Raw genomic sequence first — 27,158 nt, forward strand, 5'->3', positions numbered from 1 at the left:
AGGAAAAACGCCGGCTTCTAAAGAATGTCATGCGGGTCTCGCCCCTTCCCGGAATAGCTCTACATCATTGGCTGTCCCGCCGGTAACGTAACGTCATTTTACTACGGCCAATCACTGAGGTCGCCCATTGATGGGCTTGGCGCCTCCTTCTTGCGTAAGGAAACGAAGAACGGCCAACCAATCCTGGCACTGCTTTCATGTTGCGGTGAAAGATTGGCCAATCATATATTTTGTTTAATTCATTAGTGTATCTTCGGTAGAAGACAATATAAATACAAATATAATTATTATATACATATATAAAATATACACTAAAAACTACAATAATAATAATTAAACAAGAATTATAAAAACAAGAATGATAAATAATGAAGAGCATTATTTAATTCTGTCATAAACCAATTTAATCATCTGTATTATGATGAAATACAATACAATAAATGGAATTTAAAATATTGTTGTTGGTTAAATGTCTCTTGCTGTTATTTAAATACTACACTTAGACCTTGTTCAAGGTCCTGGTTGGTCCACTACATCCTGCCTCTTCAAAGCACAGACACATCAGAACAGACTTACTCTTCAATAAGAAAATAACTGAAATGTAATTGAGTTTTTCTTTTTTTTTTAAACAGCTCTCCACGTTTCCTTCAATTAGTGAAGTCTCTCTTAAACACCTTCTGCATGTCACCCTTGACCTTGTTTGTGTTTTCTGAGTGAGCTTTGGAGAATCTAAAATTGTCCCGCTCTATGCTATTGCATAATTTGATTCGGCCGTTGGCTGTGTGGCAGTTGGACGTCAGCCGGTTCTCTCTATAAAAACCACAGACAGGCTGAAGGGATGAAGGGCTGGAGAAATAAACCGGGACAAGGACGAGCAGCAAAAGCCAAAAAAGGTGCTGAAGGAACGCCAAGAGCTACTTGATAAACTTCCGAGGCTGTCAGCTGGTTCTGTCTGGGTTTACATACAACACGGATCAGTTAGACTGCTTGTGAGATTCTGACTAAAGAAAAACAAATGTGCAACTCGCTCCTTTTTATGGTGTTACAACATTTCCCTACATCCCTCCTAATGAATCCTCCGGGACACACTTAATTCATAGGACTTCTAGCCAAAGCTATTTATTTTACAGGCGACCTCTGATCTTTAGGACTAAAACCTGTAGAAGCAAGGAAATGAGTTTTTGTGTGCATGTTCTTGTTCAATATATCTGCCATAGTACAGTAGAATTATAAAGTAGCTCAAAGGAGAACACTTGAGAAAAGTCCTAACATTTTCTCATGCATATTTGATTAAGAACCTTGTTGACATGGATTCCAGCAGCTCGCAGGCACAACAATCCATTAACACGGATGTTAAAGTCCAGTGTGAAAAGAAAAACATGTTGGCGAATCATCTGCGTCACTCAGCTGATGATAAACGATAACAGAGACAAGCCAGCGGCACTTTAACCTTCAGCATCAGACAAACAGTCCACATCTGTCGGGATATACAGGTGAGAGGTTGAGGGGGGGGGGGGGGGGGGGTGATACCACTCTGAGAGAAATCTCAGAGTGGTATCAGTGATGTGCTAGGAACACTGTTGTATTCCTCCTCAGAAGAAGCTACAGTTTCACAGTCAGATGATGTTGTTTTTATTGTTTGTTGCTAGGAAAAGTTAATAGGATGTCCCTTCTTGCCTTATTTAAACCTGAGCACAAAGAATGAGGAAGCATGTCGTCCTTTATAAACCATGCAGAAGCCTGCCAACCAATCAAGAAGCTTAAACACAAACAACACAAAGAACATATATTATAGATCACTTAATAAAAAAATGTGTTGTTACCTGGACGAAGTATTGGATTATAATACTATTGTTGCAAACACCATGATGTGTCCACACTAGTATCAACACAATAACAAACAACAACAATATGTATTTGATCAAACGTTTTATTCAGACAAAGTTTGAAAGTTTGCCAGAATACTGTTGATATTTTTAGGAAACATCATACCAGTACTAGTCTAAAAATCCATCCATAGTTGTGACAGCTGTGAAATCACAGAAAAATACAATATAATAATCATAAAAGCTTACCAAGAAATTAGCTAAATAAACTCATATGTGCACTTTTCCTTCCTTGTGTGTTGCTTATATTGTTCCAGGTAATACAATTCCTCTGTACTTTTTTACTTTTTATAAAGTTAAAATTGAAAATAAATAAGCAAATAAACGCAAATTAAATATATACAAATATATAAAATGTAGCCTAATACTACTACTACTACTACTATTACTGATATCATAAAAAGTGTATTAGTTGGTAACTGGACACTGATGTATGAACAATTGTGTATGTGATAAATAAATGTCTGAATCCTGTAACGCAACATACGGTATCCCACCTTTCCTTCAGTACTCTGCTTCCCTCTGCTGGCTTAAAAGGGTATTTTGGTCCTTAATTTCCTTTTAAAATGACAGAATTAGTAAATAAGTAAATAAGTAATATTGAACATAAAGTGCAAATAACAGACAGGACGTGTCTGAGATGCTTCAATTTAACTGTATTTAAAGGCAGCATTAACAACTGATGGCACATCGACTGATTGATCGAACAACTAATTGAAATCTAACCAGTTAAGTCAGCAACAATCAGCTCGATTGTTTCGTTATTTCTGGAATAAAAGAACAACCGTTGTAAATAATGATCAACATTACCACATGTGTATGAAAGTCTTAATTTTTAGATTTTAAATTTTATTGTAAAATAATAGCTGCAAAAAGAAGCTATATGTCTTTAAATATCTTTTTTTTTTTTTGTCCTGGGAAGTTAACTATGAGAAAGTCGCCACACGGTGGCGATGTTTCCCCACTGAGGCTGCAGTATGACTGGCAGTGAATGAGGGCTCCAAAGACCTGAGTCAAGTTAACGAGGGTGAGCAAGTGAACAATGACTGATATATGTAAGTCATGTATTTGACAAATTAAAGCCACGTATTAACACTATTTGTAACTATACTTGCTAGTGCTACATATGTTTATTGTTACTCCACACAGTTTAAATACATTAGTTCTTTTACTTTAAATTCCACAGTTTTAGTCGTTGTAATTCACAGAAAAGAAACAACATTTGCCAGTATTATTTCCAACTATGTTTACTGCTTGATTCGTTTATTTTTTTTAAAAATGTCTTTATTCTGAAAGATGCCAACCGGAAGTTAGGTGACGTGCTCTCACCTAGCTTGATGTTACTGGCGCAAAGTTCCTCCTCTCGTCTCCGAAAGAAGCAAATGAGAAACGTCTTTTTTCCGTCATTGTATGTTGTTGCACCGTCGCCGAAGTACCCGAAATGTCTCCCGGTAAGTCCTCTGTCACTTTTAAAGCACAAACGTTAACATTTACTCGATGGTAATACACGCTAATAACGGAAATACTCGGATTTGTTTTCAGATTTCTGCGCTGAATCACTCCTGAAGAAGCGGAGCTCGCATGACTAGAAACAGTAGTTAGCGGGGACATTTCATTTAGCTTTACCGTAATACCTTTGTCCGCTTTGGACGTGTTTTATGCGAGTGAAGACACCACAACAATGGCGTTCTTTGTGAAAAAGAAGAAGTTTAAGTTCCAGACCCATTTGACGCTGGAGGAGTTGACCGCTGTGCCTTTTGTCAACGGAGTTTTGTTCTGCAAGATGCGGCTGCTGGATGGAGATTTCGCTGCTACCTCTTCCAGGTAAAAGAGCACAAATCCACACGAAAACACCGTTAAACATCACCTCATTCATGCAAAACTTTGTTTGGTTACTTTAATACTCTCACGCGAGCTTTTCGTGCATTTATGGAGCTATATAGTGAATTAATTGATCATTTTATACTTAATTTTGTTCATCTAAATGCATGTTATTCATAATCGTGTTTGTTCTGTTATTATTCTGTCAGATATGGTGATTTTACTCCTAAAAGACTAGGAACAACCCCCCAATCAAATCATTGTTATGACTTTGTTGCACTAAAGGATTTCAGGTTAACATTACAACCAGTTCTTTTTGCAGCTCAGCTCAGGCTGGTTGATGAGAGACTGTTTTTTTTTACCGAGTCACATTTAAACGCAGGGTGTTGCCATGTTAAGTGGCCTCTCTGTGTATCTGCACTGCCACCTCCACTGGAGTAGAGACTAAACACGACTAGACCCCTCAAAACCAGTTCACACTGGTCAGATTATCTCGCCTACTCACTCCAAACGTTCCTCAAATATCATGTAGTGCCTTAAAGCCCGCAGCTTATTTATCCGGAGGTTTCTAGATAACAACTCTAGACCGTGAAGATGACTTTGATTTGGTTTTCTGGGCTTTTCATGTCTTGGCATTGCTCAATTCTTTGATAACACAACATCAACAACCCTTCCATGTCTTTGATTCACTAGATGAGATTACATGGCCTTGAATGTCTCCTCAGATGTCTCTTCCAGGTTTTTTTTCCTACGCTTGTTTAAGGGTAAAGATGGGACACAGTGAGTGTCTGGTGTCCGGAGACAGTTTGACCTTTCGTGACCCTGTTATGCCCAAAGAAAAAATCTGCTTAAAGCGTTGCCAGGTTGAGGCGCAACTTGAAAACCAGTGGAAGAATTTCCCAAATGTTTGTGCTACAAGTTAATGAGTCATGTTTAAAACATTTTTTTTTTTTTAGCAGAATTTTCTATTTGTGAGTCACAGAAAATGTATCATGGTTTCTTCTTAAATCCTGTTTATGCTCCTTCTTTACAAAGATGAAGTCTTTTGATGTTTTAAAGTACATCTGTGCAGCTATATAGTGAATTTATTGCTTTCTTTTGTACTTCACAGAGTTTATAATATTGCAGTTTGTGGTGTGCTTAAACTATACAGAATCTCTCATGTTTTAAGTGGGTGGTTTCTCAAAGACATGCTGCTATGTTTACAGAGTCTGATCGACTAAACTAACCTCAGCTCGTCAAAAATGGGGCATTATATGTTGACACCCAGCTAAGTGTTTTATTGGCAGACGATCTCTGAGCTGCTGCTCACCCATTTTTCTAGATGCATGGAGCTGATTTTCCAGGTCTGGCTTGTGATCTGTTGAGTAAAGGATGACCCACATTTAGGACTTAAAGTTGTCTCTGGGTGTAAAACACGGAAAACATGGTTTTTCTCTCCTTTTTATCAAGACTCTTCTTCTCTCTATTCGACACATTTCACCTGTGAAATACAAAGTGGCATCACATATTAGAAGACATCAGCGTGTGTGGTCATTTTGCTTTGTTGTTGTTGGTGAGAGAGATGTTACGACTGTTGCATGGATCGCTATGAAATGAGTTACAGATGTTCACAAGGGACGAATCCTCCCAACTTTAGCCGTCTAATCTTTGGTTCACGTTGACATTTCTTAACCATAAAGATGTTAACGTTATTCCACGCACGCACGGACACACACACGCACACACACACACACACACGCACACACACGCACACACACACACACACACACGCACACACACACACACACACACACACACACACACTCTAAGTAATGTTGGTATGAAACATGCAAAATCACATGTTTAGTCACAGTTCCGTTTAACTGCATGCTACTGACGTCTGATTAGCTTACTTTAAAATAATAATGCAGAATGTGTTCATTCTGGGGAATGAGTTGCTAACTGTAGTTTAGCATTGTTTCATTGCTTTTTAAAACTTTCCTCTTTGCACGCTTGTTGCGTGACGATACAAAAACATTGTGTTTTTTTGCCTCTGAGGTTCAGCTTGTGATCCTGTGGGATTATTATTTTTTTCCAGCTTCAGAAACGTGTTGGTTGGCCAAACTCAAACTGCAATTTGTTGAGAAACAACAATCTGAAAGCTCCCCTCCTCAGCCTGCGATGTTCGAGGCCTCTGAGGTCATGATTTACTCCGGAGGTTATATAACGGCGCAGATTCCCTCCCTCCCATCTCAGTTATCATCTCTGTGACTGAAAACAAGGCTCTCTCAGAGGACGAGGCGACGGTGCAGGGAGGCTCCCTCAGAGATTAGCGTTATGTCACAGATCTGACAAACCCGGTCTTTGTACGGGGGCCTGGCCTTGTCGTCGGTCAGGAACAGTGAGGGGAATTAATCTGGCAGACCGAGCTGCACCACATGAACACCGTAGAGTCCCTGTTGCCTCTCTGTCTGACTGGAAGCACACGTGCTGCAATATCTGACCGATATGTTGATTTTTGTTTGGCCCGTCATCCACCTGCGACATGACTGAGGCTCAGCAGCTGCACAAAAACACATTCATGTGGTTCCTCTTCAGTTTCTGATGGAGTCTTAAGCCTGTTACTTCAGAGCGGTTGTGGTGCGTAAGAGCTAACCACGATATGCAATCATGCCCAGTGCAGACATGATACAAGGATGTGAAGAAAGAGACCGCAACAAGACAGCAGAGATACTCCTATCAAATATTATTTATTTCATGGCTGCTTCTTTTTCTGGTGTGATATCAACATTTAACAAAGTAACATATTTGAGTGTTGCTGTAAGGTCCGCAATATTGGCAACTAATATCCCGTCTGAAAAAAAGACTGCTTCAGATGATGTAATGATGTAATAATGATGTCATGTAATCAACAGACAGAAGGCATTTTGTGTTTATCTTGTGGTTTTACACTTTTAGTGATATAACATAAACAGGGCAGTGCATTTATGACGATTGGACACAAAGAGGAGCCGAAGGAAAAACGACGAGTTATGTAAAACCCATGGTGTGTGTTTTCTTCTCAGAATTTTAAAGACTTTAAGGAACTCTGTGACACATAAACACATACATCACTGAATAAGATGACTGTGTTGTTTCTGAGAGCATTTGAGAGGAAACTTAACTTTCTGTAATAATAGTCACTTTATTTGATCTTATGGTGTTTTTTAAAGTACAAAATACTTTTCATAAAAAGAAACAAAAACAACTCTTCTACTTAAGACTTACCTCTGAATGAGAAATTATAAACATGAAAGTATTTTAAGTGCAAACCTTTCTTCCTGCCTTCCTGTTATGAAACATTTATATGGGAAGGTCCCAAACATTGATGTGCTCTCAGTCTTCAGAATCCAGTCCACTTCTAAAACGCTTTCAAATAAGTTCGTACTGAAAAACGTGCAAAATCTCACTTATTTGTATTGGTCATGACTTTTTGGAGGTACAACGGTGTGTTTGTTATAGTTCTATTAGCCATTTGCGTTCAGCTGTGTTATCCGTTCGGATTTTGTCAGAAAAAAGTATTTCAGTTGTTTTTTAATGGTCTCGCTATTGGTTTGACATTTCAAGTTAAAGTTGAGACACTCAGCCTGACATTACCAGAGCGCCACAACAACCTCATTCTTATGGCGTGGAGACATTTCTTTGCCAGCAGTGGAAATAAGATATGAAGGGAAGAAGACGGAGGGGTTTTTTGTACGGTTTTTGTAAGGTAAAGAATCAATGAGATGGAGGCTAGAGCCACCTGAGAGAAGGGTGTGATGGAGTCTGAATAGTGTTGAGGTGAAGGGAGAGAAGAAGGGTGAAACTTGGAGCTTCGGGAGGCTGCAGCGAGTGTTTCTGATGTGGCAACGTGGACAGATTGTGTTAATTTCCTGTTTGGATGCAGATTCAACCTCAGCAGCGAGGAACACACATGCCATGTTCAGTAAGAGGTCTGAACCAGGCGCTCTCACACACGGACAGATACAAAGCATCACAGGGTCAAATGAGGTGTGCATTTAAACGTACACAGCACAGTGAAGTGCAACGTTAGCATTCACTGCCAAAGTCTGTTTTGGTTTATGACATTTTTTAAAACCCTACGATGATTCTTAACGACAAACACATTTCTAACTGATCCAAACTTTAGCTCTAAGGGGCAGCGTTGGTGCTTTTCAACCTTTTTACGATGTTTTTGTGTCAAACGGGGACAGCATTTTTTTTAAATTGGTCCATTATTGAGGGATAACGTTGCAGACGGCCACTTAACGAGCTGCAGTGTCAATGTACGTAAAGGTGCTCATTTTCACCGCTGACGGGCTCAGATTGTTATTTTAAGTGGAGAGGATATTTCAAGTGGAGAGCCAGAAGACAACGTGAGTGAGAGTTGGAGAGCGTGTCGGTGTTGTCAGAGTTTGCTGTGTTGGAGGACTGGCTGAATATTTAGATGACGTGACTTCAGATCGAGACTTCTCTGAGCGAGACACACAATAACAAATAGACCGAAACGAGTGAATCATTTCAGCCTGTTTAGCAGCTGCCATCTGCATTGTTCTCCCTCAGTACTGGACCTTTTTTTTTTAAATGCAGTAACTTAGATATAAAAACATGAGAAAGTAGGGTCCAGGTTGAACGATACCACAGTTACCCTTTTAAGGTCGGGCTGAAAGGATAAATGCCCTTTTAAACCATTTTAGATCACACTCCTCTTCATATTGTTAACCTATTTAACAATATACGCTACTTTATACTGCCTGTCCTGTTTCACTCAGAAATACGTCACCAGGCAGAAGATAGATCCTTCGGAAATTAGGTTTCAGCCCGGCTTTAAGGTCTTTTTTTAGAGCGTTTGCTATTAATTTTAACTTTATCGTAGTCAACTGGACTTGCTTTCTTTAATCTGTTAAACTGGTCCAATCGCCCCGTCTGTCTTTGGTATCTAATGGACATTGATGTCTCTAGTGCATTGTCTACCTTTTACTTTGAGTTCCTAAAATGAAGTTGAGGATAAAAATGTAATGACTGACATGACTAAGAGTAAAAACTACAAGATTACTTATCTAACACTGTGCTTGCCCGGGATCACACCAGGTTTGTTAGGATGTTAGGACCCTCAAAAGCACCAGGAACATTTGGGTGGAGCTGGCAGAACTTCCTGTCTGTCTGTCATCAGGCGCCATCCAGCACTTGACTGGTTTGAGTAGTTGTAAATTATTTAATTGAGTTTTAAAATAATTCGTCCTCCTCTTGTTCTCATTGAATTGTTTGTTTTTTTGTGTGAAATATGTTTTTTTTTTATGAAGAGCTACACAATGTTTTAGGCTGAAAAGGATGTAATGTGAAGAAATACTACAAATGTGGTCGCGACTGATGCCACTGACTGCCATTTCTAAAATGGTTGCGAAAAAACAACAACAAGGATCTTCTAGCAACACAGTATTTGAAATATTTGAGCAACGTGTCCGGTGTAACGGCCACATGAGTGAAGCACCCTGGGAGTTCAGCGGAAACACAACCATCCCTGTTACCACCTTTGTTCAAAGTACCGTTTTTGAGTGTTACTGCGAGAGAAAGTGCCTTTGTCACCTGGTCGGACATTTGTCTTGTGAGCGGGGAAGAGATGAGTGCAAAGGAAGGAAGAAGTTTGCGTGGAGAGTTGGAAATCGACTGGGACGAGCAGCTTCTCGACAGCTGTTTCCTGTTTTCATCTCACTTTTCCAGCCGTTAGCGTTTTGGTGTGTGCGTGTGTGTGTGTGTGTGTGTTTTGCAGGGGCGTTTTCACATTATTCCTCTGGTTTCTGGCCAGGTAGTCAAAATGTCTCTTCCTCCATTCAGGGGAATTCCGGTGAAATTGATTGTCTCTCGCTGTCTCTCTCTCTCTCTCTGTCTCTGTCTGTCTCTCTCTGTCTGTCTCTCTCTCCCTCTCTCTCTCTCTCTCTCTCTCTCTCTGTCTCTCTCTCCCTCCCTCTCAAATCAACTTGTTTTAGTGATGGGGATTGTCAGGGAGAGAGGGGAGGACATGCAGGGCCGTGGGTCAGATTTAGACTTGGGCTGCCGTGGTCAGATTGCAGCCTTGGTAAAAGTGGCGCCCACTCTACCAGGTGAACTACCAGGTCACCCCAGATCAAGTTTTGCATTGAAAAGGGCCAATTAGAATCCATTTTACCTCATTTAAATATTCATAAATTCCACAGGAGTGACATTACTTTCTTGGCTTTTCATGTTTAGCAGCTGCAAAAGCTGCCTCTAATTAAGTGAATTTGCCCCTGAGGGAACTGATAGGGGGCAGGGTGGTTGAAATTTGATAAAAATTGTTTGTCGAATATTCGTTTAAAAAAAACACATTGGATCAGACTATTCGAAAGTCTATTTCTTTGTGTTGTGTCCATGACAATGTGCCTTAACTGGCTGCAGCTCTGAATCGGTTTCTTCTTACTCCTGTTGGTCGTTTAGAAAGCGCACAGTGGACGAGCAAACAGGAAGTTACCTACAGTGCTGGCCAAAAGTATTGGCACCCCTGCAATTCTGTGAGATAATGCTCAATTTCTCCCAGAAAATGATTGCAATTACAAATGCTTTGGTATTAATATCTTCATTTATTTTGCTTGCAATGAAAAAACACAAAAGAGAATGGAAAAAAAAGTCAAATCAATTATCATTTTACACAAAACTCCAAAAATGGGCCGGACAAAAGTATTGGCACCCTCAGCCTAATACTTGGTAGCACAACCTTGAGACAAAATAACTGCGAACAACCGCTTCCGGTAACCATCAGTGAGTTTCTTACAATGCTCTGCTGGAATTTTAGACCATTCTTCTTTGGCAAACTGCTCCAGGTCCCTGAGATTTGAAGGGTGCCTTCTCCAAACTGCCATTTTGAGATCTCTCCACAGGTGTTCTATGGGATTCAGGTCTGGACTCATTGCTGGCCACTTTAGAAGTCTCCAGTGCTTTCTCTCAAACCATTTTCTAGTGCTTTTTGAAGTGTGTTTTGGGTCATTGTCCTGCTGGAAGACCCATGACCTCTGAGGGAGACCCAGCTTTCTCACACTGGGCCCTACATTATGCTGCAAAATTTGTTGGTAGTCTTCAGACTTCATAATGCCATGCACACGGTCAAGCAGTCCAGTGCCAGAGGCAGCAAAGCAACCCCAAAACATCAGGGAACCTCCGCCATGTTTGACTGTGGGGACCGTGTTCTTTTCTTTGAAGGCCTCGTTTTTTTTCCTGTAAACTCTATGTTGATGCCTTTTCCCAAAAAGCTCTACTTTTGTCTCATCTGACCAGAGAGCATTCTTCCAAAACGTTTGTGGCTTTCTCAGGTAAGTTTTGGCAAACTCCAGCCTGGCTTTTTTATGTCTCTGGGTCAGAAGTGGGGTCTTCCTGGGTATCCTACCATAGAGTCCCTTTTCATTCAGACGCCGACGGATAGTACGGGTTGACACTGTTGTACCCTCGGACTGCAGGACAGCTTCAACTTGTTTGGATGTTAGTCGAGGTTCTTTACCCACCATCCTTACAATCTTTCGTTGAAATCTCTCGTCAATTTTTCTTTTCCGTCCACATCTAGGGAGGTTAGCCACAGTGCCATGGGCTTTAAACTTATTGATGACACTGCGCACGGTAGACACAGGAACATTCAGGTCTTTGGAGATGGACTTGTAGCCTTGAGATTGCCCATGCTTCCTCACAATTTTGCTTCTCAAGTCCTCAGACAGTTCTTTGGTCTTCTTTCTTTTCTCCATGCTCAATGTGGTACACACAAGGACACAGGACAGAGGGTGAGTCAACTTTAATCCATTTTAACTGGCTGCAAGTGTGATTTAGTTATTGCCACCACATGTTATGTGCCACAGGTAAGTAACAGGTGCTGTTAATTACACAAATTGGAGAAGCATCACATGATTTTTCAAAGGGTGCCAATACTTTTGTCCACCCCCTTTTTTATGTTTTGTGTGGAATTATATCCAATTTGGATTTTTGACAATTCTTTTTGTGGTTTTCCATTGAAGACAAAAGAAATGAACATTTTAATATCAAAGCATTTGTAATTGCAATCATTTTCTGGGAGAAATTGAGCATTATCTGACAGAATTGCAGGGGTGCCAATACTGTTGGCCAGCACTGTATAAGATGCCTCCTCATTTCACAACAAAAGTGAAATAATGTGGCAGCTGGCTGGATGGAGAGAGAGAAGTTTCCTACTTGTTAAAGTCCAATATGTAGTTGACGACGTCACGATAACATCACGTTGTTGTGCATGGTTCGGGAACATCCTCGCTGACTCCTCACCCCTCCGTCCTTACGTCAGCGTCCTCTCTGCAAGATCTGTCTGCTTCCTCAGCACTCTGCTGTCTGCGCTGTTTATCTGAGCCCTGGATGCGACCCCGGCCCGGCTGATGTTTGTGTTTTCTGCCAGGGCCCCCAGGAGCCACGCAGCCAGGATGGGAGATAAGGATCCCATACTGCTGCATTGCAGACATGTTGAGTCATCACATGCTGGGGTCCTGTGGGGGGCAGCTCAAATCAGGGACTTCATGTTTACATTTAAGGCTTTCTGATGTGCTGTGGGTAATCCAGGGAAACAGAGTATTTGAGCAGAGTACAGTTACAAGAGGGATTTAAATCATGTCCTTCACATCTGATTGGAGCACTAACGGGGTTGAGTTAGAAAGTTACACTTCTCACACATCGTACTTGTCGCTAAAAATTAAACACGTGGATGTCATGATATTATTGGTTGGAATTGGTTGGCACTAGCTGATAAAAGCACACTTCATATTTTGTTCTCCAGGAAGAAAACGTATTGGATCTTGATCTTTTACAAATGTACAAAGACATTAATTTCCTTTTTATTTTGAATATGTGCATACTATGACCGGGGATTTTTCATTGAATCTTGGCTTTAAGCAAAGCAAAGTCTTTACATTTGTAGTGTTTGCCTCATTTAGGTTGAATTATGCAAGATTGACGAGAATCGGCAGAAGTTTAAAAACAAATCCAAAAATTGAATACCTAAAACCAATTAAATTACAAACTCAAATATCTAGTTTTAGGCTGTGAATCAGATTTAAAAACATTTCACTTTGACAAAGAAACTGATCTTAAATGGAAAAAATAAACAATGATATACCATTAACCATAGGCAGCCAGAGGAGAAAGGAGAGGGTTCTTGATGCAGAAGCAGGTTTTTTTAATTTGTTCAGCTCCTGGGTGTCCTTGTGGCTCGCGGTTAAGTCTCATAAAACCTCTTTCTCATCCCATGTTTCCTGTAAATTATCTTTAAAAGTACTTCACATCTTCTCTTTTATACCCAATTAAAACTTTGTCTCCCATTGCTCCAGTGTTTGCAGTAATAAATCCTCTTATTTGCTTTCCTACCACTTCCCCAATCTACTCGTGGTGGTAAATGCTGTAGTCACAGTTCCATCTCTCACCTTGACTCTTTAGCTTGTGTGTAATTGTTGGCGATGTAGGAATTTGAGTCTGTTCTACATTAGATTACACTTCTCTTCAAGCTTAGGGGGGTCGTTTTACGACCTCTGTTTTTGGTTTGAGGTTCTGAGACAGAGCCCACTTTTTTGCACGCCGTCTCTCCTCGTTAACCCATGAGAATTAATTCAGTGTCGATGGTTGCATCAACATTGTTGAAGTCCTACTTTTCCTCCATCTTCAGGATGACGTGTGTGGGGGGAAAAATCAGGTTATGCTCTATTTTCAGCTGTCGGAAATCATGGAAATCAACGCACTATCGTGGTTCAACAGCGTCGCACAATGGCGGCCTCTGTGTCTGTTTTTCTTTGCAGGCGTTATCGCGATGGCCCTCTGTTTATGTGAGCTCCGTTCAGCTGCAGTGAGAGCAGCTCCAGTGTCTGTCTACTGTCACTGTGCTCTGCTTTTTACTGACAGTCAGCGCTACACATGCCCAGTCGCTCCAACGTCTTTGTCAGGCCTTTAAACATTGTTTAAATCCCCGAAAGATGTCCAAAACATCAAAACGAGAAAAGGGTTCCTCCCATGAAGGCTGCTTGTGGTTTTAGCAGCAGGTTTTTTGCACACCGTACATTCTTACTAACAGGTGCACAGGATCAAACACATCTGAAGGAACTGAAGTAATGAACTTGAATGCAATCATTCATCATTCTTATATATACAAGTTTTTTTCTCTGCAACATGCTGCTTTGATTAATGCTAAATGCATCATTAAATACATGTAGTCAGTGTGGACTCCTGAGCAGAATCTGACTTGGCTTAAGATCAAGTGAGTTTCTAGCTCACAAAACGAGTCCACCGCTTGTTAAATTTGTTCTTTTTACAGTGTAAAATAACACCCTTTCTTTTTTATTAAGGTCAGTGTTTTGTTTTATAAAAGTGCTCGTTATTTTTCTGCGGTGGTGGGTGTATGCAGACAAATTCTGATTTCAGTGCTTCATGCCTTTTGGATCTGGTTCAGATCAGAATTAAAACTCTATGAGTCCGTGCAGGTTTTTTGTTTTTAACACTGATTACAAAACAGCTTAGATGTGAGGCAAAAGTCAAAGAATTTGGATAACTAGCCAGGAACCGCTCTGTTAATACATGCACACATAATAAAACATCAGCATGAACCGGGGAGACACAAAGGTTGCAGGTGAGATCAGAAACAAACGTCGGAGGGTTTCTAAAAATGTCTTGAGAGCGAAAGAGAGAACGTCTCCTCCTCCTCTGAGCTGCTGGCAGAGCGTTGGTGGATTTGAGGAGTGTGAAGTTTCCATGGCGTCTGAACAAAGCCATCTGGACTGAGGAATGTGATTTGGGAACGCTCCCTGTTACACACTGGAGGACCAATAGCACGGGGGTCCCGATAAGAGCTGCAAGGGAGCGAGTGTCTGTGTGTGATTTTGTGTTTCTACTCTTAACCTCATTTGTTTCCACGGATAAATTCATGAAGGACAATCTGAATTTTCCATCTCTCTTCATTCCTTCAAAGATTTAGTTTAAGATTAGAACTTTTAATAAGATTTACAACATCTCTTTGTTGTGGATCCACACTTGCAGGTGCCATGATTTTGTGTTAAGCAGCCCCGGAGCTTTAATTCTGTATCCAAAATCATAACAGATGATTATATATTTACTTCACTGGGCCGAAAGTCCCTTTTTCAATGATAATTTGTTTAATCATCCCATTTAGTCTGTACTGACTGCACTGTAAACCCATCAGCATGAACACACTTCAGAGCTAGTGGCGCAGTATGACGATTACTTTCACCCAGGAGACCGACGTCCACGTGCTGTTTGACACCAAATGTCTTGTTGACCTATTTAAAGTTACATAAGTGGTGATCGGGATGGTTTCCGTGCTTGTGTTACATTAACGTACGTACTTTATGTAGTTTAGTCCTTGTTGTACTAGAACTGCAATTAAGGGATTTAATGAACACTATAATAAATATAAGATGAAGAACTTTTCAATAGAAGGTTACAAAGTGCTTTTCATGGATATAAAGCAAGCTATAATGTTGACTGAGTTTTCATTGTACCATCAAACCAAAGCAACTCTGCCTAATATTTCTCATTCGAGGTGTTTGATCAGTATACTGTGAAACATGATGAAAGAGGGAGAAAGAAAGATATTTGGTAGAAATCACACAGAACGTTGTGGAGAGATGGTGTATGGAGTGCGAGGAGCAGCTGCTGTGTGTGGGTGTGCGTGTGCGTGTGCGTGTGTGTGTGTGTGTGTGTGTGTGTGTGTGTGTGTGTGTGGTCATCAATGTGTCATTAGCACCTTCTGTCTCACAATAGCTCAAACTGCCTCATGGACACCAAAATTCATCAAACTAAGTGATATTAACTTAATAAAATAAAACTTAAAAAAAATACAACAGAGCAGTCTTTAATTATATAGTCCAACTGCTGCAGTATTTCATGTCTGAGAATCTCATCGTTACCCACATGGTGTTTTGCCTCTTTATACATATTTCATGAGCATTGTTGTCGGGAGCCTGAGATCTAAGATGTTCTGCTTCTCTGTAGTCGTGCATATCTAAATAAATAACTTGATTATAAAACACATGCAAAGCTCAGTGAAACCCAGAATGTTACGTTTTCTCCCCCTTGTGTTCAGATGATTATATGCTTATATAAAAAACACACTTAACAATATTCCATTGCTGCCAATAGATCCACCTAAACACTACACACCCGTGCTTTCAATGACTCCGAAATGTCGGTATGTAGCATTTTAGAGCACGACTTCAAACATTCTTGTTTTAGCACATTCAGAATTAGCTACAAATTACACGGTAGAATCTGCTCTGTGACGTGGCTCTGTGGATGGCATCGCCCACCACTTAGGACCAGACTGAAATATCTCAAGAGATATTCACTCAGGTTAACATTCAATTTGGTACAAACATCCATTAAAATAATTTCAAATGTCTCTGGCCCTCTCTTCTGACCTTTGACATTAGAGTGAATTACATTGACTAAAGACGTTCAAGTCAGCCTCAGACTAAGATGATCAACACACCACAGTAAACATTATAGCTGCTTAATGATATTGTAGGCACATTAACACTGATGTTAGCCTTAAGCTGAAAGCTGCTAGCATGGCCGTTGAATCTTCAGCTGGATTTCGAGTCGTCATTATTCAGTTAACTCATCTCATAAAACTTGAATTCATCAGTTATCAAAATAGTTTGCGGGTATTTTGAGCCAGCTTGTTTTTATTTTTACAGATGACATGTTGAGCTGCAGAAAATCAGGTTTAAATGGGAATCTTTGTCACAAGTGATGTATTAAACAACGTGTCTACATTCTTCCCCCTCTTGTTGCATACTTGGGTGTCTCTATGACATTTCTCTTCACCGGTCACATCAGCCTTTGTTTTCAGAAACAAACATGACCCGGTCGGTTTGAACACCTTCTGCCGTGTTCCCACCCGTCAGCCAGGATGTATGGACACTTAAAGGTTTTCCACCGGCATTTTCCGACCAGACAAACTGTGTTTTCACAGAAGTCTTTAGACTATTGTACGCCATTTCCTTGAGAGGTTTTCTTGTCAGTTAAGCAGGAGGGAAAACCCAGAGAAACAAACTAGATTAAGGTAATGTTGTTTAAACAGGAATGTTTTGTTGATTAAATGTCACCAGTTCACTATCCTCAAACATAATCTACTTCAGCCCCTTAAATACACAGGTTGTGTCTTTTGGGGCTGGACTTTTTTAAATTCCTGAGTGAAGCCTACAACATAGTAGTTGAAGCAGAGCCTTTTCAGTGTGAAACCAGGGGATGCTACCTTTTCTATCTTATTTCACTACAGTAACAGAATTTTTAAGTTTGTGAAATGTCCTTGATTATGATTGTTGTTGAAAGAGATGTTTAAAAAAAATGCTGCATCACCCTCCAAAATGAAGCTAAGCTGAAAGGGTAGTCGGTGCCAGAAGCCCTGGGAATCCGCTTGGAAAAACAAGCGAGTGCAACATGTTTTCTCAGTGTTGCTCTGATACATCTGATCCTCAGTGGGCACACACTGGTCACAAGGCTGTGATGCTGGGATGACATAACTGGAAAAAATGTACAAATTAATAGAAATGTTGCCAAGTGTGGAGAACATTTGGTTTTGACTAAAATTATAAGGAAATAGTCCCGGTCTCGGAATAAATACACACTTTATGTTGCTGCCATTTCACATAACGGGTCATTGTCTGTTTTATTGCCTCGGCAACAAGAAAAGAATATTTATACTGTCATTACACAAAGTCTGCAGCTCAAGTAAGGACTTAGCAGAAATATAAAGGCATTTGAAAATGAATAATTCATTGGAAGCACATGAATACCAAGCAGATCATCACTGAGATTTATGTGTTCCTGCTGTGTTTTTGTTCTCCTTACAGACAGGAGGTTCGAGAGAACTGTGTTCGCTGGAGGAAGAGGTTCACCTTTGTGTCCAAAATGAGCGCCAACCCCCACACTGGGGTTCTGGATCCTTCTGTCTGCAGGGTGTCAGTCAGGAAGGTAGGACTGTTTATCAAAGATGTCTGTGTCTTTGCTAAATTTGGCACAAAAGTGATACATTTCTGGACGTCTAGATTAAATATAACCATTGTTTAAGTGGTTATAATTATCCCTCTCAACCACAAGATGTTTGTTATTCTCCAGTCACATTTTCTTCACTGTGGCCTCGTTTTCACTGCAATATATATGCCTCTTGTCTCTATGGAAACAGCACAATTATAGCTATAAGTAGAGAACTTAAAAATAAATAATAAAAAAAGGTGAAAGCGCAAGTTCAATTTATTTGGCAAACAACGTGATCTATATATCCCCAAAATTTTAAGTGCCCACAACTGTTACCAATATTGTAAAACATAATAGAGGCTTCACATGCTATACATATTGAACTATTTACATTTTTACAACCTCTCTGCTCGGTGTAAACAGCCTGCAGAACAGTTGCCAAGTGTGCTGAAGATCGCAGAATTTACATGTTTTATACAGGATGTTTTTTTATTTTTATGAAATATCAGTTTTGTGGTTCAGAGAGTTAACCTTGTATGTAAGACGTGTTTTGCTTTGCTTTGTGTTATAGTCTCTGAAATTCCATTAAAACAAAAGTTGCATGCATTATATCCCAGACATCTTAAAAACCTTCATCCACACCTGGATGTTTTGATGTCTTTTCACCTGCAAATCACTAAGTCGGTGCTCATTTGGAAAGGATTTGGTAGAAACGACAAGATCTCCGTCCAAGTTAGGTGTTAAAACCAGTTTAATTTTGGTATTAAATGCATCGATACCCAGTCCCACAGAGCTGAGTACACAGACAAACATGTACTGACTGTTTAAAGAAGGTTCGAGACTTTCTCAAAAAATATCTCCAGGGTATTTCAGTGCCGACATGTCACTGAAATCCTCCATGTGAACACCACTTTGGTGAATGAGTGTGGTCTCGGCCTGTAATTTCGACTCTCTCTTTGAGGAGCCCTGTAATTGGAGGCCTCTGTAATATAACGTTGGATCATTTGGATCACCGGGTTCATTATTGTCTTCCTGTTTTCCCTGCAGGAACTCAAAGGAGGAAAAGCATATACGAAGGTAAGAACTTGTGTCTCCTTCCCAGTGGACCTCACCTCTCACGCTCACATACAAACAGCTACAGATGAGCTCTCTCTAAACCTTATGCCATATAGAGTAAATATTAACATTTCTCACAGCACTTTGGCAAGAATGCCACGAGCAGGGCCTGACGATAAATCGTCTGTCATCCTTACCTTCACGTTTGCTGGGGATCTGCAAAACATCCTGCCAACACTTCGCTAACTGTAACAAATGAGTCACACGTCTCATGAATGAAATTACAAGGTCAAACCCCTCACAAAGACACATTTATTGTTGATCCCTGGACGTTGTTGTATGACAGGAACTGTTTCCTCTGTTTTCGCCCATTCTCCATTTAGCTTTCCTATTTGCTAAATATACCCCCGTTTCCCTCCTTAGAAGTTGGCTTCCTTTAAATACACACCTATGAAAACAGGAGCTCCCAAAGAAAAGGGAAACCTGGAGAATGAAGAATGGGAACCTTTAGCTTGAGAGGAGCTGATTTTAAAATAACATCACGAATGCACTTCAGACAAAGGGCGGTTTCCACATGGCGAGAAGCTGTGAGGTTTGTTAGGTAAAGGTCAGGTAGACCGAGTCCTTGGCTGTGTCTGAACCCTATAGTGAGTATTAGACCCTATATGGTCGACTCAAAGTATCCCACAAGTCATCTGGAGAAGTAGTGCACACCTGATGGTCACTAACCGAGCATTTTAGACCATCATGCATTGCTGTGAAGGGAAAATGACGTGCAAGAATAGAGAGATCAGCGTGATTGAGTCAAATCCCTGAAGAAAAAAATGTTTTGCAGGGAGACGTGACATTGATTAATTGAGGTCACAGAGACTGAAACAAGTTAAATCACCACGTGCTCACTCAGCGTAGCTCTGGAGAATATTATCACCCAACCCGTTTGAAACGTCAAATGTTTTTGCTTTCATCCAATCCACTTTATAAAATATAGGCTTCGCTCTTTGATGTCCGTTGAGATTGACGTGTGGTTTTTGCAACCTGTCATGTATTAAAAACTATGTGAAATTGCCCGGTGTGCTAAATGTTGGGTGTTGCAGAGATCTCATCGTGTCCAAAAATAAAAGTGCCAGTGAACCCCTCATCAGTGAATCTAGAATTAACTTAACTTCTTCTTCTTCGTCTTCGTCTTCGTCCTCAGCTGGGCTTCACAGACCTCAACATGGCGGAGTTTGCGGGTTCTGGCTCCACGGTGCGCTGCTGTCTGCTGGAGGGATACGACACCAAGAACACACGGCAGGACAACTCCATACTGAAGGCAAGGACTAAAAATACACAGTCTTCATTCGTTTATCTAACAGAGTGATGTTTAAAACACACATGAGAATAAGGGGAGATCCATTTGGGACTGTTTTATTTGACAAGTGTGAGCTCTCGTGGTATTAACCAGTCGTACATTTTTCATGCCTGAAGCGAGCTTTATCATCACTGTGAGACTTTGACCTGTTCATTGACCGCTTCCACAAGGTAGAGGATCAGTGGACCCTTTGTCATGTAAAACTGGTCACTTGGTTTTTCTGTAAGTGGAAATATATTTTGGTGATTAAGTTCCATCTAGAGCTGAAAACAGTTATGATTAATCAGTTAGTTTGAATTATTATTTTTGTAACCATTCTTATCTACCAGTTTCTTAACTTTTTAGGATTTACTGCTTTCTTCGTCTTAATCGAAACGATTAATCAAAGTTGATAATGATCATCAGCTCCCAGCAGGGTTTGGGTTTCCTTTAATCTTTCTACCTTTTAATTTAAGATGTGTAGACTGTTGGCATGATGAGAAAATGCCATTTCATAGACCAAAGGAATAATCTCCAAATGAATTTAAAATTAAAATAATTGTTAGTTGACTTCATTAATGAGTGCCGAACACGAAGCTGTTGACTTCACATGGAGGTGGAGCTGTTCTAATGTCTCTGAGGGTGAAGGAGGTTCTGGTTTCTTGGCTCTGCAGCACCACCCGGAGTTCATCCACAAAAACGGCTCAGTAACGATCGAAGGGTCGAAGCAGTCACGAGTACTTGTGTCATCTCACTTCTCTGGAAGACTTCATGTTGAGTGCATAACTCATACGTCACCGAGTTTACTGGGAATCTACTCCAGACTCCTCCAGTTTGTTTGTATTATTGCTCAAGCAGCCTTCAGACTATCTGGAAGATGTTGATTGTTTTTTCTCAATAACAGAAAATGTGCGGCTAAGTCCCGTCCCTTCTGGCTTATTTCAGAAATAAATATTTGTCTCTCGTAGACAGCGGCAGGAGACAAATGTATTTTTGATCTTGAATTGTACAATGTTATACACATATGATTGTCAATTTACAAGATCATTTTTAAACGTTTGTTACAGGTGATCATCGGGATGACCCTCCTGTCTGGAGATCCGTGTTTTAAAACGTGAGTGTTTTAAATTTGTGACATTTAGGATGTTTTTTCTTCACGTCACACAGTGATTTCTCAGTGCATCAGTTTTATGTTTAACTACACATTATTCATCACAGAGCCTCCGTGATGAATAAACCAAACCAGACATATCCAACTCGATAACCTGCAGATATCTGTAAAAATCATATTGAATACAGAGCGAATAGAGAACAAATGACAAAAAGGCAAAGCATTTTATCCCTCTGTTATGGCTCTGAACTCATCAGGTTTCAAAATGATGTTGTTGGGGTTCGGCATAATGTGTCTGCTGATGTTTATTAGTCTCTTGGTATTAAATATGGATTTTTAACTGAGTCACTGCTCATGTAGCAGCAGTGACTCACTTTCCCTGCAGTCAATAAAGTGAATGTTATCTGGACATGTCAAGCTAAGCAGCTCTGTGCTCATTTATCTGTTCCACACTGAAATGTTTTTTCCCTTCAGGCCTCCCAGCACAGCAAAGTCCATCTCCATCTCAGGACGAGAACACACCCTGCAGCTGGACTGCAAGGGGGAGGGAACGGCCGAGCCTGGGTCAGCAGGAGGGGTTTCTCTGGGACGAGCCGCCAAGCCTCGACCCTCCATCATCAGCTCAGGTACAACTCACGTCTGGTCAGAACGATTTGGATGTGATTTGGATTTTTTTTTTTTTTTTTTTTGTCCTGGTTTTTCTCCAAGAGAAGGTTCCATGTTGGATCTCGGGCTGGTAGAAAATAATTAATATTAAAGTTGTAAGATTTGAGATACGTTGCTTCTAGCGGCCTCTTTGGTGGTAGATGTAACTGCAGGCGAGCCTCTGGGACCTCATGAGTTCCTTTGGAAACCGAACAGTGTCGACTGTATGACGTCAGGTGTGACCCTCATTTTCCCTCGTTTGCGGTCACTTTGCTTCTTGATGACTTTCCCTCTTCACTTCCATTATTTTTTTGTTTCTTTTTCTTGGGACTGGAAGTTGAATGGTCTTCTTTCTCTGCCTGTTGATCCTCCATTGTGAGTCAGCAGTAATGTACCTGGCTGCGCCAGTCAAACACTTTAGACTAGAGGGAGCCTGACTCAGAAGTTGGAAGTTACCGATTTCCAATTACAATGAAAGGCAACATACGCTTCCGTGAGTTGCTCCACCTGGGCAGACCAACCGCTGCTGACTGAAGGAAAAAGCATCACTAATTTTGAATTTTGCACGGGAATGTCGCCCTGAAATGGTAATATATGTAATGCAAAGATTAGGTAGTATCCATCCATCCATTGTCTACCGTTTATCCTGTATTCAGGGTCGCGGGGGGGCTGGAGCCGATCCCAGCTGTCATTGGTTGAAGGCAGGGTTCACCTGGACAGGACGCCAGTCTATCACAGGGCTGACATGTAGAGACAAACAACCATTCACGCTCACATTCACACCTACGGGCAATTTAGAGTCATCAATGAACCGATTAGGTAGTAAATTATTGTTATTATTATTATTATTATTATTATTATTATTATCCAGATTAATTGTTCCACACAGATAAAGAGCATCCAACAAACTAAAATATAAAACTTTACCTGTATTATAAGAAAAACATTGAGGTCATAAACCCATGTGATTAAAACGAGTATAAAACATCAAAGTAGTAATGAGTCTGGACTCCAGGCTAGATCTTGGCCCAACCTCTCAGCCAGATGTGTTTCACTCCAAGCCAAAACGTTAAACTAGCTGGAAATATTTAGGATTCTTTCACTTTGAATTAAAATTTGTTTAAAAAACACCTTTTTCAGCAAGAAAAACAACCTTTTGACTCAGAACAAATACACATGAGGTGGTAACAGATTTCTTCTTTTGATGCATTCAGGTCTGCTGGAAGAATCAGAAGTGAACCCGTCCACTCCAGCAGATATCTTCCAGTCTGGTCACTCTCGTAACTCCAGCTACGCCAGCCAGCACAGCAAAATCTCAGGTACAAAATGCACCAACCGTTGGGAGCAGACTTCCTCATGTCTTACATGTCTTTATATTCCACAAAAATGCCTTTCCAAAAAAAGGGGAATTAAACACTTTATTTTATGTGATTTCTTAATACTTTTGTATTTTTCAGCTGTTAATGTAATATGAAAATAACAAAATCACATAAACTCAAATATTGGGGACACCAGTACATTCAATATATGCATTTTTTAAAGTAATTTTACATCTATTATTCCATTACTTTTCCTGAAGTTTTGGATTCTTGCCGTGGTATAGTTTCAGTATCTGTATTGAGATATTTAGTCACAGTTTTGGTATTGTGACAACACTGTTTACCTCTGATGCCTTCTCGTGTTCCTGAAGGCTACAGCACTGAGCACTCCTGCTCCTCCAGCCTGTCAGACCTCACGCATCGCAGGAACACCTCATCAGGAAGCAGCGCCTCCGGGGGCTTGGGCTTCACTGCTGACACACCGACAGAGGGCGACAAGGACGCCGGACGTCCAGAAAGACCCCCTCGACCCCCACGACCCATCTTACCCCCTAACAGGCCCCTCAGGTACAGACAGGAGCCCTCTGGTCATTGTCATGTGAGGATGGGTGTTCTGTTCTAACTACACTTTTCTTTTTCTCTTCTTCTCATCCCTGCAGGAGGAAGCAGGACTCAGTGGAGAGTCATCCTTCTTGGGTAAACGACACTCGCATGGATGCCGACGACATTGTTGAGAAAATCGTCCAAAGCCAAAACTTTGCAGATATCAACAACACTGAAGGTATAGTAGAGAATGATAAGATTACGTGGTGATCGATAGTGCAGCTCAGTGTAGTTTCTATCAGCGGCTGCTAACTCGGTTTGTGTGTGTCTGGCTTTCAGACAGCAACCTTCGTCTGTTCGTCAGCAGAGATGGAACGACTGCGCTCAGCGGCATCAGGCTTGGAAACAGGTGAGAAAGCTCGGCTCTTCCTATTTCTCTGTCATTTCCTTCCCTCCTTTCTCCAGTAATTGCTAGTGTCTGTCTGTCTCTCTCTCTCTCTTTGCAAAGTTTTAGTCCTACAAACACTTTTGCTATGAATACAGAAATAATTCTGATTTGTGGCACTAAAACGGTTTTCTGCTTAAGGTTTTTTTAGGTCATATTTCTAGTTTGGTTTGCTCATTCGTTTGTCCCTGTGTGTTTGGCTCTTACAGAGTTTCTGCCGGCGGGTATGAACCCGTGGTGATAGAAAGCCATTGAATCGAGCAGCAGGAGAAGAAGACTCGTCGACCTGTGGATGGGGGAATTGTCTCGTCTTCTGGTTTTCCTGGAGCTTCAGCCGGTCTGGCGCTATGATGGGAAAAACCTTGTCAGTTTGCACTTTATGTGAAGTTTGTGGCGGCACTCCGTTCAGCTGTTTTATCTGTGATGAACTCAGAGTGAAATGCACAGAAGCGTTGCTCTGATTCTGCCCTGTGGTGTGTTCACCCAACTAGATTTAAAGGAGTTATGTTATTGGAATTTACTTTGACCTGTTAAAGGGATATTTGGATGTTTTGTAGTGTGGTTGTACGAGGTACTTCTTCATAGGCAGTCATAGTTACCTCCTCTGGAGAAACATATTTTAGCATCTCATATAACCACACTTCAAAATATCACAACTTTCTCTTTAAGTGTTAAAGACCCCTAAATCATCCAATTGTCCCCAGTTTATTTTTTACACTAACATCACTGGAGGTAAAATTATTGTTTTTGTCGATGTAGTCTTGTGGCATTGAAGAGAGTCTAGATATCAGCTTCAGTTCCTTTCAGAAAGCTGTTTGACAGCTAGGTAAAGTATTCCTAATATAGTGTTTACTTAAACCGATATTGATTTATATTTTAGGTAGGTCTTTTTTTAGGTGGCAAACTAGAGCTTAATCAGACACATTTTTGTTGCTGCAAACTGTCTGAAAAGTAGGGAAATAGATTCTTACTGGGAGTTCAGTCAAGTAGGGAAAAGCTTCAAAACTTCCAATGAGCCCCAAAAGCACAACAGGATAACATAAGCTACTGTTTCATGCATTGCATAACAAAAAGCCCTACGTGTACATTTGTACTGAGTTCCACTGGCAGGCAGCACATATACCACTGAATGCGATCGAGAGTTTAGAAAACCACTGAGTTGCCTTGAAGATGTTTGAAGTTGTTGCTGTTCCCTGTTGATCGGGGGGAAAGCAGACAAATTACTCTGTGCCTGTAAACGTTCTCTTAAATGACCCTAAAGCACCAAGGAAACTATTCTAACAGCACTGGTGATGGTGAGGAGAGAAGTATTGTTTTTTTTTGCTTTTTTTGTTACTTTAAAAAAAACTCTTTTTTATCATGTTGTTACCTGCAGTTGTAGGTTGCACTTCATGTTGCTCCATGAAAGAGGACGTATCAGATTTAGTTCTCCTCTCTCCTCAGCCATCAGAAGGTAAAACTAAATGTGAGGTCGGCTAAAACAAGGAAACACTACTTCTGTGGTACAAACTGGTTTTATTTTAGAGAAAGTGTTGATTCCATTTCTGCAGACGGTAAAGGTCTTTGTTGCCCCCTGGTGGAGCAACGGCCTGCTGTCAGGTTTGTTTACTTCCACTTTGTTTATGGCTGTCTTCACATGAACAAACGCCAAAGACGCTGGAAAAAAGGACGGAGGAAGGAGGTTTTTGAAGCAACACAGAGGAGAAGTGTTGATGTTGGCAACCAGCCGGCTGGTTGATGCTTTTTTTTGTGGTTAGTATTAGAAGCAAGTTTGTTTGGAGTTTAAACTCTACAAACCACCTCGAGATGGAGCAAGAAGGATTTATCTTGTACAGAGTCTTAAAATCTTATTTTTCTTTTTGTAAAAAAGGTGAAAAACTCCCTTTTCAAATGCAGCTCACACATCTCTTGTGTTTAGTTAAACGACATGGATATTATGTGCCAAGATTGGGCTGCAACTAAGGATTTTCCTCATCGATTTAATCTGGCAATCATTTCTTAAATAATCGGTCAGAAAATGAAAAATAGTCAAAGATTTCCCAGAGTTTAATCTGTGATCTTCAAATTGTATTATTTTTTCACAATCTTATATATGAAGAAAAGAAGCAAATTCTCACACTTGACAATCTGGAAGCAGAACATTTTTGACATTTAACAAATAACAATTAATTGAGGATTCATTTTCTAGCAACCAATCGACTCATCTCTTCAGCTTTAGTGCATCACAAACAAAATAATCCCTTTTGGCAAACATATTTTCACTTGTTGACAATTAAAAAAAAGAAAAAATCAGCTTTTAAGATTCTGTTCTTCACCAACTTGTTTGTATTCACGTTAAGTTGCCGTTTTTTCCGGCTTGTTGTCTCACAGCTTCTTCATACTACGCTGGTTGAATCCAGCTCATTATATACAAGTTGAATCACTTGTCTTTACACTACTCTGTATTTTTGCATCTGTATGTTTATTAATCACATGGATGAACCACTAACCGTATAGTCTGAATTTGGGTTTACATCACCACAGCCTTTAGTATTCTTTTAAAGCATTTATTTATACATTTTTGTTCCTTATTCCTTTGTGTCTGGAGGTTGGTTATAAGCTACGCACACATGTCACCTCCCTGAGCTTTTTCTTGTAGTAATTCTAACAAATTATTGTATTGTAACAAAGCTAGTATAACCTAAATTTATAGACAAAACGTTTTCTATTTGTTGGTTTTTCAGCAGAAATGACTTCTAAACAATAAAAAGCTAATTTGAGTTCAGCGTCGTGTCACTTGTGTGTACTGTTGCTACCATTGAAAACCACAAATGTAATATCCTCACTAATATGTCTGAGAATATAATATGTATGAGAATATATAATATAATAAGGGTTTAATGACATGAAGTGAAGTTTACATTCTGCAACTATACAGTTTAAAAGAGTAAATATGAAGATTTTTTAGACCAAGATTACTTTGATGGGGATTCTTGCTTTCTTGTTAGAAATAATGAACAGAACT

The 27,158-nt window shown here is 40.3% G+C and overlaps 1 protein-coding gene across 1 annotated transcript; it reads left to right on the forward strand.

Annotated features, from left to right (window-relative positions):
• Positions 1 to 3,220: 3,220 nt before the first annotated feature.
• eeig1a (estrogen-induced osteoclastogenesis regulator 1a) lies at positions 3,221 to 27,047 on the forward strand. The gene is made up of 12 exons (XM_084025291.1): positions 3,221 to 3,337; positions 3,429 to 3,710; positions 17,582 to 17,702; positions 18,753 to 18,782; positions 19,957 to 20,073; positions 21,159 to 21,205; positions 21,677 to 21,828; positions 23,062 to 23,166; positions 23,538 to 23,733; positions 23,826 to 23,947; positions 24,049 to 24,118; positions 24,364 to 27,047. Exons 2-12 carry the CDS (start codon positions 3,568 to 3,570, stop codon positions 24,407 to 24,409), a joined length of 1,149 nt encoding a protein of 382 aa, XP_083881417.1. The 5' UTR covers positions 3,221 to 3,337; positions 3,429 to 3,567; the 3' UTR covers positions 24,410 to 27,047.
• Positions 27,048 to 27,158: the final 111 nt, after the last annotated feature.

Source organism: Eutrigla gurnardus, assembly GCF_963514095.1.
Source record: "Eutrigla gurnardus genome assembly, chromosome: 13".
Lineage (NCBI taxonomy): Eukaryota > Metazoa > Chordata > Actinopteri > Perciformes > Triglidae > Eutrigla > Eutrigla gurnardus.